This window comes from Drosophila gunungcola, chromosome 3R (assembly GCF_025200985.1).
Source record: "Drosophila gunungcola strain Sukarami chromosome 3R, Dgunungcola_SK_2, whole genome shotgun sequence".
NCBI classification, from domain to species: domain Eukaryota; kingdom Metazoa; phylum Arthropoda; class Insecta; order Diptera; family Drosophilidae; genus Drosophila; species Drosophila gunungcola.
This window is the reverse complement of record NC_069139.1, coordinates 2396696-2408873: the sequence shown is the minus strand read 5'-3', so window position 1 is coordinate 2408873 and position 12178 is coordinate 2396696. Positions and strand designations below refer to the sequence as shown.

The following is a 12178-nucleotide window of genomic DNA, read 5'->3' as shown; positions in this document are numbered from 1 at the left end:
ATGGTGGTGATTTTTTGTTTTAGAAAGCTAACGTTAAATTTTTACAGAGTGTAAGCAAAAAAATTACATGTCATCCAGTAATCCATTGCTCCAGATGGGGAAGTGTAAGATGAAGCCTTTTTCGGAGACCCTCCTGCTGAAATACGTCTTCCTTAAACCTCATCCCACTGCTGTCCTCGGAAATAATCTGCTCCAGGGAAGGCTCCTCCTTGCCATTGTACACCATTAAGGGTTCGAACATTAGTGAAGCAAAAACACCTGCAATAATAAAATGGAATCCAAAAAGTTATATTTTATATTTCAGTTAAACATAAAATAATAATTGGGTTCTAAGTGAGTTAAAAACACTATATGTACACTGGTAAAAAAACGTAGTAAATTCAAATACTTTCTACTCAATTTAAATATTTATCGCTTTGTCATTCATTGCAATTTTAAGTGATTTTAAATATAAAAATATTACCATTTTTTTAAAGTTTTTTATATAACTGTTTTTGAAATTGGTTTTAAGATCTGACTAAACAAATTTAAATTCAAATTTTGGAGTCGAAGGTTGTCGTGTATGGATGTGGAGAAGAAATAGTGCAGATCGATTGCCGGAGAATTCCACACGCTAAACAGAAAGTCAATGAAGATGGCATTGGTGGGATGACCTTCATCATCGTACTGGAACATTACGTTTGTGGTCCAAAGATCTCCATGGGCCAGGGTTAAAAAGTCCCCTGGATTGTTGGTAGTCGATCGCTCTCCATAGACCATCACATAGTCGATAAGTCGGTCGATCTTCGCCTGGTAGCTTTGGCGGAGCTCCTCATCCAAGTTTAGGGATCGGGACAGGGCTTTTAAAAGATTCGTCATGACCGGCTGGCAACCCCTCGTATGTTTGTTGTAAAACCCACGGTCATACTGTTCTCTGAAGATCCCCAATTCTCTTTCGGCCATAACTGCTCCGGCGGCATGGAACTCGGCCAACTTTTCCAGCACGAAATGAGTGTGCTCCAGATCCAGTTTTCTTACCCGGCAGGCCACTTTGTAGTGCTCCAGCGTTAGGTCTTCGAAGATAAGCGAATCCGTCTCTCTATCGACGTTAACAGTGCCCGCAAACAGCCTTCGAGGATCCTTAATTTCCTCCTTCACCAACTTTCCTATCTTGGGCAAAATCCTTTGGTACATGTCCATCTCCCGTGTGTAGACCCCTTATTTTATGAACACATGGACAGCCCGTTCTTTGGTGAGTGTGGTCTTTATCAGGAAGTTTGTGGCCTTCTTTTCCTCTGATTCCTTCGTGGTGAACTCCACATTGATGCGGGTCATGACGGTGGCGTAGTTTTTTTCCCTGTTGTTTCGTCACGGTCGAGGTGCTTTTATAAGGCTGCTGGGGGTAATGATAAAAATTATAACTTGCTTTGTTGTTTTCAGCAGTTAAGTAATTTTGCCTTAGCTTGAACGCATTGGGAGAAAAAGACAGTCAAACTAATGCTATCCAAAATTGATCTTATTCTGATTCTGAGTAAACGTAATGGTTAGCATTCGGGAATCACCAATAGGACATTTTTAAGGATTAGCTAGTATTGGAAGTGGTTTGATGAGATGGTTAACTAGTTTTTTTTTAACTTGCAAATGTTTCAAGGTGTTTGTTATTAAGTTACTCACCATTCGAAATTGTTCTTTAGATGGCTTGTTTTTGAAATTGTATGACTTTTATATATAAAAGTTTATATCGAATAAACAAATTAAAGCAGAATAAGCCATTTAATCAGACTGTTTTAAAATGTTTCTTCAAAAGAACAGTCGAAATTGTTTTAACAGATAGCTTACTGGCATACCTGGAAATAATTTAAACACCTTACTGACCGATTACAGAACAGCTAAACAGATCATTCCATTTTGAATAGGCATCGTTTAATTTCAACATTTCGGTGACTCATGAAAGCGCTAGTAGTATTTTACAATGCACTGCACGCCCGATACTTGTTTAGCTAGAGATAACAGTGGATAAAGAAACTTAGCCTTTGTATTTTATTGTGCTATTATAAACATAATCACGCGAAACCAAACTGATTAGTAGGGGAAGAATGCAGTGAACTAACTTCCAAACAAAAATGGACAACAAGTTCAAAACGAATAGATGTTTTATTTTATACATTATACATATCACTAAAGGGAGTAAGAAATATTTATCTATTATCTAATAGATTTTCAGGTCTAACCTGATCTAAAAGTCCCAGCCGGCGTATTCTTTCACCACATCCTTGTTCTCCTTGCGATGACGATGCACAGCACTGGCTTCTCCCTTGGCCACACACTTCTTGCGCTGCTCCCGCTTCTCCTTGATGTCCATGTTGCGACGTATCCGGTCGGTGATCACGGACGGAGCTATCGTGCTGGTTGTGGTTGAGTACGAGCGCTGACTTCTGGCATCATTTAGCATCTGCTCGACCATTTTTAGGCGATACATGCGAGAGTTGGGATCCAGGCCCACCAACTCGGGCACTTCATCGGTATCCAGATCGTTGGAACTGATGGACCTGGCATCTTCCGAAGCACTGGGTGCAGCAGAAACTTCAAGAACGGCTGGAATAACCTCTGTAGTTTCGGCAGGCAGGGAAACTTGCACTTTCTTGGGAAGTGTCTGATCAGGAACCTCTGGACCTACGGCCAGATTACCCAGATACTGCGTACACGATTCAATATAGCGACGCACTGCATCATCGGACTTTTGTGTGGGCTTGGTCTCACTGTAGGACACCTCATTCTCCACCTGACGTCGACATTCGTCAATTTCAACAGCTGCCGCAGTAATCAAAGTGGGCGGCTCCTCCTCTTCTTGAACATCCTCTTCCTCGTCATCATCTAGTTTCTCCACCATTCCGTACTCCTCAAGCAGATCCTGCTCCATCTCCTTGGTGAAACCATAGCCCGTACAATGAACCTCGGCGTCCAGATCATCTTCACGCACCAAATCGCTGAACTTGGGGTAGTCTTCGCTTTCGTAGCCAAATTTACGACGGAACATTTCACGCACGCAATTTACGTCGCGATCGAAGAAGCTGCAACGGAGTAAGGTATTAGTTATGTAAAGAAATATAGTGAAACTAGTTTAAGAACAGATAAAAACTTAAAATAAATAAAAAATAAAAACGAGAGTATCCAATCCCAAGATACTTACAATTCAGCATTCTCATGCGAGGTGGACATCATCTGAGGAAAATCAATAAGTATGGGTTTGCCGTCGTCGGTCACCATTAAATTAAACTCATTGAAATCGCCATGGATGACTCCCGAGTTTCCCAGGCGAACAATTAGATTCATAAGATCATCGTAGACCTGCGGAGCATCCAGCAGCTCATGAACTTGGGTCCTGCAGTGGAGAAATCCTTATTTAAGCAATTGCAATAATCAGAAAACGACCATATTACATGGGCCAGCCCTTGACGAGATCCATTAGAACGCAGTGGCGGTTGAAGTCAATGGGTTTGGGGACGGGAAATCCGCGATCGTGCAGTGCGGACATGTAGGCAAACTCACGGGTGGCCGAAATGCGAGACAAGTACAACCAGGAGGCCTTGTGCCGGCGTCCATGGTAATCTCTCTTGGCTTTCACATTCCGGAAGCAAGTGCGACCCAATCGGTGGAGTTTCAGGCAAATGGCAGTGCCCTCCTCATCGGCCACCACATAGATGTTGGACTCCTTGCCGATGCCAATCTGGTTGCCAAAGGAACTCACCGATCCCCGCAAGGTGAGGGATTTCAGAGCCAAATAATCGTAGCCCGTGTTGGTAAGGCGGTATCCATCATCTATGGGGCATTTTAAATAAGTTTAAATAAGTTAATTAAGGGAATTGCCATCTGAGTAACACTTACACTTTTTGCCGCGCTCGTAGGCCAGCAGCTTGTGCTTGCAGAGCTCCTTGAGCAACTTGTGGACTCCACCCGTCTTCAGATTCGCAATGGCAGCGGCCAAGGGTCCAGGGACCAGCTCATGGTTCTTCATGCCCATCTCAATGGCCGTGAGGACGCGGAAGTCCTCCTTGGTAAGGTAGCGCAGCACTGTCACGTTTAATTTACCCATTTTCGCTTTATTATGGCAGTTTTACTGTGTTTTATGCTGCATTTATCAATGTTTTCTTTTTACACGTGCAGGCGGACTAGGGGTGGAGGGAAATCGATTTCCACTGTATCGATATTTTCGTGGTGTTAGAAAATATCGATTATAATTACTAATTTATATGTTCAAAATGTATTTCCAAACTTTTAACTTTAATTATGTTCTTCCGGGAATGAAATTTTTTTAAAACTATTTGAATAAATGTTTAAATAATTTAAGATACACTTACTTTTACATTTTTTAAAATTTGTTAAATAATTTGAGATTGTACTTATATATTAACATTTGTTTAAATTTGTATTTTTGGCGTTTTTTTAATTTTAATTAGTGCAGAAATCATAGACAATACTTTTTAATGTACTGTTTCTTAAATGTTTTCTTAATTTAATTTGAGGCAGATGAAATCCAAAAAAAGCAGTATTTTTTTGTGTATTGCGAAAAAATGGTCAATATTTTAAAAACGAATTACAAATTGAGCTTCTCGACTGCCCAGATGATATCAATAAAAAATTTGAAAAAGCAGTGAATCACTTTTAAAAGTAATAAATCATAAATTGAAAATGCACTTATTTAATAATTACAAGGCCAACTTTTTTAATGTCAATTTCACTAGCCAAAATTGAGAAAGTGGAAAACCGCTAAAAGTTTTCAGAATAGAATACAACTGGTGTCTTGCGGCCGACGCAATACGGTCACACTTGGCCTGCACAATTTCATCAGAAAGAGACAAAAACTGCGGACATGGCTGGCGAGGATCTGATTGCCCAATTCCAGGCGCTCGGGATGAGCGAGCAAAAGGCGAAGGAGACCCTGAAGAACGCCAACGTGACCAAGAATCTCCAACTGGCGCTTGCAGCGGCAGGTTCATCGGGCGCTCCTTTGTCCGATGGCACCGGCATGCTGATCTACCACATGGCCACCAAGCTGAAGCCCCAGACGGCGGAGCAACTGCCTCTGCTGGTCCGCTACATTGTGGAGCGCAAGCTGGACAACACGCAGCGCGTGGACGCAGCCCTGGAGTATGTGCTTAAGAGCGGCCAGAGCCTGAAGGCCAACCTCGATTTGCAGGCGCTGGAGAAGGAGTGCGGAGTGGGCGTGGTGGTCACTCCCGAGCAAATCGAACGCACTGTGCAGGCCAAGATCAAGGCCAGCTACAGGGATGCCTTGCTGGAGCAGCGCTATCACTTCAACTCCTTCAAGATCCTGCAGGATGTGCGGGGCGAGCTAAAATGGGCGGATGCCAAGTCCGTGAAGGCGGCCATCGATGTGGAGATCTTTGATCTGCTGGGACCCAAGACGGAGGCGGATTTGAAGCCCCCAAGCAAGCAGAACGAGAAGCTCAAGGCGGCGGCGAAACCCAAGCAAGAAGATGTCGCTGAAGCAGCTTCTGATGGAGCCACCACAATTGCGGAACTGATGAAGACAAAGGTGCACTTCCATGCTCCCGGCGAGAACTTCAAGGGTGATGGCTATGTGGTGACGGAGCAAACAGAGCGACTGCTCAAGGAGCACTTGGCCAGGACGGGCGGCAAAGTGCACACCCGTTTTCCCCCAGAGCCCAATGGCATTCTGCATATTGGCCATGCCAAGGCCATCAACATAAATTTTGGCTACGCCGCCGCACACGATGGCGTGTGTTACCTGCGCTACGACGACACCAATCCCGAGAAAGAGGAGGAGAAGTTCTTTTTGGCCATCAAGGAGATGGTGGAGTGGCTGGGCTACAAGCCCTGCAAGATTACCTACTCCTCGGACAACTTTCAGCAGCTGTACGAGTGGGCTGTGGTCCTGATTAACAAGGGACTGGCCTACGTTTGCCACCAGAAGGCGGAGGAGCTGAAGGGCTTCAATCCCAAGCCGAGTCCGTGGAGGGAGCGTCCCGTTGAGGAGTCACTGCGTCTATTCGAGGACATGAAGCGCGGCAAGATCGACGAGGGAGCGGCCACGCTGCGGATGAAGGTTACCCTGGAGGAGGGCAAGATGGATCCGGTGGCGTATCGCATCAAGTTTATCGCTCACCACCGAACCGGCTCGGACTGGTGCATTTATCCCACCTACGATTACACCCATTGCCTTTGCGACTCCATCGAGGACATCACCCACTCCCTGTGCACCAAGGAGTTCCAATCGCGGCGATCCTCGTACTACTGGCTTTGCAACGCCCTCGATATCTACTGCCCGGTGCAGTGGGAGTACGGCAGGCTGAACATGAACTACGCCCTCGTTTCGAAGCGCAAGATTGCCAAGCTGATCACGGAACAGATTGTCCACGACTGGGACGATCCCAGGCTGTTTACTTTGACGGCTCTGCGGCGGAGGGGCTTCCCCGCCGAGGCCATTAACAACTTCTGCGCACAAATGGGCGTCACTGGGGCCCAGATTGCCGTGGATCCCGCCATGCTTGAGGCGGCAGTGCGAGATGTGCTCAATGTAAAAGCTCCTCGGCGTTTGGTTGTCCTGGAACCGCTCAAAGTCACCATCAAGAACTTCCCGCATGCGAAGCCCGTGCAGCTAGAGGTGCCCGATTTCCCCCAGAACCCACAGCAGGGATCGCACAAGATCACCCTGGACAAGGTGATCTACATCGAGCAGGGAGACTTCAAGTTGGAACCCGAGAAGGGCTACCGCCGGTTGTCGCCTAAGCAACCCGTGGGTCTGCGCCACGCAGGACTCGTCATCAGCGTGGAAGAGATTGTAAAGAATAAGGCGACGGGACAAGTAGTTGAACTCATCTGCTCCAGCCAGTCTGCCGAGCAGTCCGAGAAGCCCAAGGCCTTTGTCCAGTGGGTGTCGCAGCCCATTCAGCTGGAAGTGCGTCTCTACGAGCAGCTCTTCAAGCACCGGAATCCCGAGGATCCCAACGAGGTGCCCGGCGGCTTTCTCAGTGACATCAGCGAGCAGTCCATGTCGGTGGCTGTGGCCTTTGCGGATAGGGCGCTCCAGCAGGCTAAGATCTACGACAAGTTCCAGTTCGAGCGGATCGGCTTCTTCTCCGTGGACCCGGACACCACCTCGGAGCACATAGTGTTCAACCGAACGGTGGGTCTTAAAGAGGATGCAGGCAAAAAGTGATTTCCGGACAGGTTATCCAGGAAAAGAAACAAAAACAGTGTCACATTAAAATTCGATTTATAAAATCAGCTAGCCATCATTTCTTTCCCTCCACCATGATGATGTGGTAGCCGAACTTGGTCTTGACCGGGGGATCTGTGTACACGGGATTGTTGACGGTCGAGATGGGCAGTGCGAAGGCGGCGTCCTGGAAAGGACCGACCATGGCTCCGCGGATTTGCCAGCCAAGATCACCACCCTGGCGTGCCTTGTCTTCGCTGTATGCGGCTGCCACCTCCGGGAACTTCTGGCCCGCCTTCAGCTTCTCCATGGCCTCGGTGATCTTTCCCTGCTTTTCGCACAGGATGTGGCGCACCTTGACGGCATTGCCTCCTTTCTTCTCCTTGCCGGCAGCTGCACCACCCAGGTGGGAATCAGTCATTGAAATAAGACTTGTTTTCTTTGGAATTCTATAAGCACTTACACTTGTCCTCGGCGGCTGGCTTTTTGCCACCTTTCCCCGCGTCCTTGCCGCCCTTTGGATCCTTCTTCGGTGGCATTTTCGTTTAATATTTCCTAGATTACAAACTCCTTCCAAGTAAACAACAAATTCAGATGGAGCTGCCACATGTGGTCAGTGCTGCCAATCGATCCCGACAAAATCTAGCTTTTTTTAAACATAACTTATAAATTCCCATTCAAATTTTTTTATAGCATCCAAAACTTATTATAAATAGTTCCTAAAACCTTAAAGCTTAATTTAATTTTAAAGGATTAACAAGATTAAGAGTAACTTGAATGTGATTGAAGAAATAAAATAGCTGAAGACTTAAATAAAATTGATTGACTTTGTTTAGCTTTTTAATTTTAATACACAGTTCGCAGCCCTTTTTGCCGTTGAAAGTTATCGATATGAATGCAGTCTTCGCAAACGGTCACACCTCGCGGCACTTTCTAATCAGTTTTTTTTTCCAATCTGATTAAACAATTTTGCACAACAGATTATAGAATTTGGGCATTATCTTCAAACCCATGGAACTTAGCTGGGAGATAGTGCTCTGCGTGGGCATAGCGGTGCTGGTTCACGTTCTGGTCTACCTGTTCGTCATGGCCAAGCGGCCAAGGAGCATTGTTGGGCGTCATGTGGTGGTCACCGGCGGCTCCAAGGGAATCGGTCTCTGTCTGGCAGTGGAATGCGCCATGAAGGGCGCCAATGTGACGGTGATAGCACGGGATGAAAAAATGCTAAGTGAGTAATTGAAAAACCGCACCCAAAAAACATTACCCTTATCTAAAATAAACACTATTTCCCCAGGCGGAGCAGTTGCCCTGATGGAAGTGATTCGTCAGCGACCGGATCAAAAGTTCCAGTACAGGAGCCTGGACATTGGTGGCGACTATGACCAGGTGGCCAAGGTGCTGGGCGAGATCGAAGAGAGTTTCGGACCCATTTACACACTGATCAATTGCGCCGGCATGGCCATTTGCGGTGTGTTCGAGGAGGTCTCCGTCCAGGATGTGCACAAGCTGATGAACGTGAATTTCTTCGGCACCTACAACTGCACCCGCTACGTCCTGCCCAAGATGAAGAAGTCTGGCGAGGGCATTATTGTGATCACAGCCTCGCAGGCAGCAATGTTTGGCATCTACGGCTATGGTCCGTATTCGGCCACAAAGTATGCCCTAAGAGCCATGGCTGAAACGATAGCCATGGAATCCCGGGAGCACGGAGTCAGTGTGACATTGGCCATGCCTTGCGATACGAATACGCCCGGATTTGAGGAGGAGGAGAAATCCAAGCCAAGGGAGACCAAAATAATCTCGGGGGGAGGAGGTCTCATCGAGCCAGAGGTTATGGCCAAAGCTATACTCAATGATGCCTTGGTGAGTCGGTTATTTAGTGAAGATCTTCCTACAAAGCAATTTAAACATATTTCTTAACAATAACGTACAAATTATAATCCTATATAATCCAATCCTATACTATCTAATTATGTAATCTAATTAACCCAAGTTAATTGATACCTGACCTATCTAAAATCACTAGGTTATTCTCCGAAATTAATAGATACCACAAGTTAAGCTTTTGTTACCATGTGTTAGAAAATATAATCCTACATAAAAATGTTACCAAATTAATTAATATCTGACTTATGTAATTTCACTAGGCTATGATCCGTACTTAATTATAATGTTGTACAAAATTAGTCCTAGCTTTGAGAAAGATTAGCTTTTGCCCTTTGTAAGATAACTTTTTTAATATTTTGTATCTCTTTTGCAGAAGGGAAATTTCACATCTACGGTTGGAGCAGAAAGCTGGTTGATCACCACTTTGGGTGGGGCCCTACTCCCTTGGGATGGCTTCTTTACCAATCTCCTGCATGCCATCGTTTTGGGACCACTGCGACTTGTTAGCTACGGCCTGCACAAATACTTCAATAGTGTCATACGGAAATGCGCTAAAGAAGATAAGGCCAAGGCTGGATCTGAATAGAAATCAAGTGAAACCTTTACTGTCTCATTGCTTTTTTAGTATTCCAAGTGCCCAGTACATTAAATAGCGTTTCCACTGTAAAGTACAAAGTGCATTTATATTGCATGTCACAAGTCTATTGAAAATATTCAAAAGTTCCACATTATTCAGCCATTTTTATATATGTATTTTGACGCCTTACTGAACTTGTTTTTTTATCGTGTTTTGTAGTCAACACTATGTGCGCCTAAACTCTTGGTGTGTGCTTCATTTGAATAAAAACTGATTGTTACGTTTGTGGAGATAAAATGCTGCTTTTAAATTATTCTGTTTTTCAGGGAAAATATTAAGGGCAAGAACACAATGTTTGGTTATCTAAAAATTCTAGTGTAACATGAAATGTATTACCCCCTTATCACAACTTGACTCATAACTTAATGTCGTACAGCAATCGACATTGAGGCGCTCCGATCGAAACCGCGATTAGATAAACACAAATACCACGCCACTTAATCCTCAACTCAACATTTTAAATAGGTCAAAACTAAAACAATCAATTACTTTGGTTTTCTTGTGTCTTTCTTTATTCATAAGACGCACCCAGTGTACACTCCCTATAGTTTCAGTTTTTAATCCGCCTTTTTAACATTCTTTTTATAGTAAACGCTAACAAAAGTTGTATAATCATAATGCAAAATATATATGTTTGTATATATATTTAAGCATACATTGTTATAGCATCTAAGCATGATAATCAAAAAATATTTGTTTTTGAATACAGTAATTCTACTTTTTGGATAGCAAAAACATTAAATTATCGTTAGGATCAGGGTGAAAATTTAAATAAGAGCTGATCTGGTTCGGTATCGTTGGGGAGGATTTACAATAGTTAGAAAGCATTGTATATAAATATAAATTTAAACAAGCATTTAGATTAAACAAAGTTAAACAAAATAATTTGCACAAGACGCCGTACGACAACTCAACAGTGGAAAGAAAAATGCTACACAAACCGAAAGAAATCATAATATAAGCTTGATTTATGGTTGATGTTATGCATCTGGTTCTTTTGGTAGCCTTCTCTAGTAGTCCTCAATGGCAATGATCTGCGGTGGTTTGATGGACGATGCTGCTGTTGATCCTCCCACAGTTGGCGACCCCACATCCTTGGTCGCTGCGTTGTCGCTAGTTGTTGCTGTTGCTGATGGTGCCACTGCAGTTGCAGAAGAGGCGGTCAAAGGATCGCCTGCTCCCGCTCCTGCTGCCGTGGCCCGCATATCCGGCGTCTGTGCGGCTAATTGTCACTTCGCATGGCCCGCCGCCACGGAGCCGGGTCCAGGTCCCGCCATATCGTTGACCCGCTGGTAGCGCGGCTTGTTACGCGTAAACGGCAAATACTTGTACTTGATCATATGCTTGATCTGCCGCTTCATCGTGATGCAGAACAGCGTGATGAAGTACATGACCAGGATGGGCCAGAAAACTGGCACATTGAAGAAATCGAAGAAGGTGCAGATGAGCCCAATCAGCGTGCTCTTCGCCACCGACAGCCAAAACTTGAACTCGGGCAGGCGGCGTATGAACGGTCGGAATTCCTCATTGCTGCGCGTGGGCAGATTGGGACCCTCGTCCTCGTCGTCCTGCGAATACGGATCGAACTCAGGATCGATTTTGGGCGTCAGAAAGGCGATGAACAGGTTCAGGTGGTAGATGCCCAAGGCATAGCAAACAATGTACCAGCCCTGATAGATGAAGATGCGCAGAACGAAAAGCAGTAGCAGGAATCCGGCGAAAACCCAGCGCATCCGTGTGTGCGGTGTGCTCCGGTCCAAGGTGGATTGGTACGTCTGTCGAGGGGATAGGAGATTAGCTAGGATATGGAGTTCTGAGGGCAACAAGGACATCCTACCTGTGAGAGGCGCTGAAAGAACTTTTTAACGCCGCCGCCACTGGCAGCGCTGCTGTCCTCGTTCATCATGGTTAGTCTTTCATGAGATTCCGGCCTCTAATGTTGACTTTGACGTTGTCGTTGCCGCTGCACACGTGTATTGATTCCGGGGGCTGTGTGTTCTCCTCTTCGGGGGCAGGGGCAGCCGGAAAGGGGCTAACACAACACAAAACAGGCCAACTGGTGCGCTCCAATCGCTAATTATTCTCTAATTCTCATGTTCTATGCAACCGCCCGTCGTCGCCTTCGCCTCCTTCTTCTTCTTCCTCCTTGTTGTAGGGCTCTTGCGACTGTCAGTGTGTTGAGATTTCTAGTTTTCCAGAGCCTGCTTGCCAAGGTTTCGGAACTACGATTTCTTTTTTTATTAAGCCCCAAATGTAGCTCGATCCTATGCGGTAACTAATTTAATTACACTACAGATTTGTCGGCAATTTATTGTTCTTTTTTCACACACAGAGTTCACCACGTCATTATGCTCTCTCAGTGGCAGGGCTGTCAAACTATCGATGGCCCGTGCGATAGTCGCTGAGTTGGGGATGAAACTATCGGTTCTCAAGCGACTATCGTAAAGGGTTGATTTTTATATTTACCATTTAAA

The 12178-nt window shown here is 45.2% G+C and overlaps 5 protein-coding genes and 1 pseudogene across 6 annotated transcripts; 2 read left to right on the top strand and 4 right to left on the bottom strand.

Annotated features, from left to right (window-relative positions):
- Positions 1-70: 70 nt before the first annotated feature.
- LOC128251761 (uncharacterized) lies at positions 71-1552 on the bottom strand (annotated as a pseudogene).
- LOC128258746 (uncharacterized) lies at positions 85-4162 on the bottom strand. 2 transcript variants are annotated; one of them, XM_052990622.1, is made up of 5 exons: positions 3865-4162; positions 3420-3798; positions 3170-3361; positions 2211-3050; positions 85-258 (listed from the first exon to the last, which is right to left on the bottom strand). In XM_052990622.1, the coding sequence occupies exons 1-4, from the start codon at positions 4070-4072 to the stop codon at positions 2216-2218; spliced, it is 1614 nt and encodes a 537-aa protein (XP_052846582.1). In that variant the 5' UTR covers positions 4073-4162; the 3' UTR covers positions 85-258; positions 2211-2215. The 2 variants fall into 2 exon arrangements, with proteins under 2 accessions (XP_052846582.1, XP_052846574.1); XM_052990614.1 differs by lacking the exon at positions 85-258 and having other exon boundaries at positions 1983-3050.
- Positions 4163-4767: 605 nt separating this feature from the next.
- LOC128258657 (probable glutamine--tRNA ligase) lies at positions 4768-7248 on the top strand. Its single transcript, XM_052990406.1, has one exon. The coding sequence runs from the start codon at positions 4850-4852 to the stop codon at positions 7178-7180; it is 2331 nt and encodes a 776-aa protein (XP_052846366.1). The 5' UTR covers positions 4768-4849; the 3' UTR covers positions 7181-7248.
- On the bottom strand, positions 7221-7804 carry LOC128259173 (peptidyl-prolyl cis-trans isomerase NIMA-interacting 4). The gene is made up of 2 exons (XM_052991391.1): positions 7644-7804; positions 7221-7573 (listed from the first exon to the last, which is right to left on the bottom strand). Exons 1-2 carry the CDS (start codon positions 7717-7719, stop codon positions 7257-7259), a joined length of 393 nt encoding a protein of 130 aa, XP_052847351.1. The 5' UTR covers positions 7720-7804; the 3' UTR covers positions 7221-7256.
- Positions 7805-8068: 264 nt separating this feature from the next.
- On the top strand, positions 8069-9920 carry LOC128259022 (3-ketodihydrosphingosine reductase). Its single transcript, XM_052991109.1, has 3 exons — positions 8069-8408; positions 8475-9043; positions 9441-9920. Exons 1-3 carry the CDS (start codon positions 8192-8194, stop codon positions 9651-9653), a joined length of 999 nt encoding a protein of 332 aa, XP_052847069.1. The 5' UTR covers positions 8069-8191; the 3' UTR covers positions 9654-9920.
- Positions 9921-10193: 273 nt separating this feature from the next.
- Positions 10194-12089, bottom strand: LOC128259083 (protein RER1). Its single transcript, XM_052991230.1, has 2 exons — positions 11542-12089; positions 10194-11479 (listed from the first exon to the last, which is right to left on the bottom strand). The coding sequence occupies exons 1-2, from the start codon at positions 11608-11610 to the stop codon at positions 10934-10936; spliced, it is 615 nt and encodes a 204-aa protein (XP_052847190.1). The 5' UTR covers positions 11611-12089; the 3' UTR covers positions 10194-10933.
- Between the last annotated feature and the right edge of the window lie 89 nt (positions 12090-12178).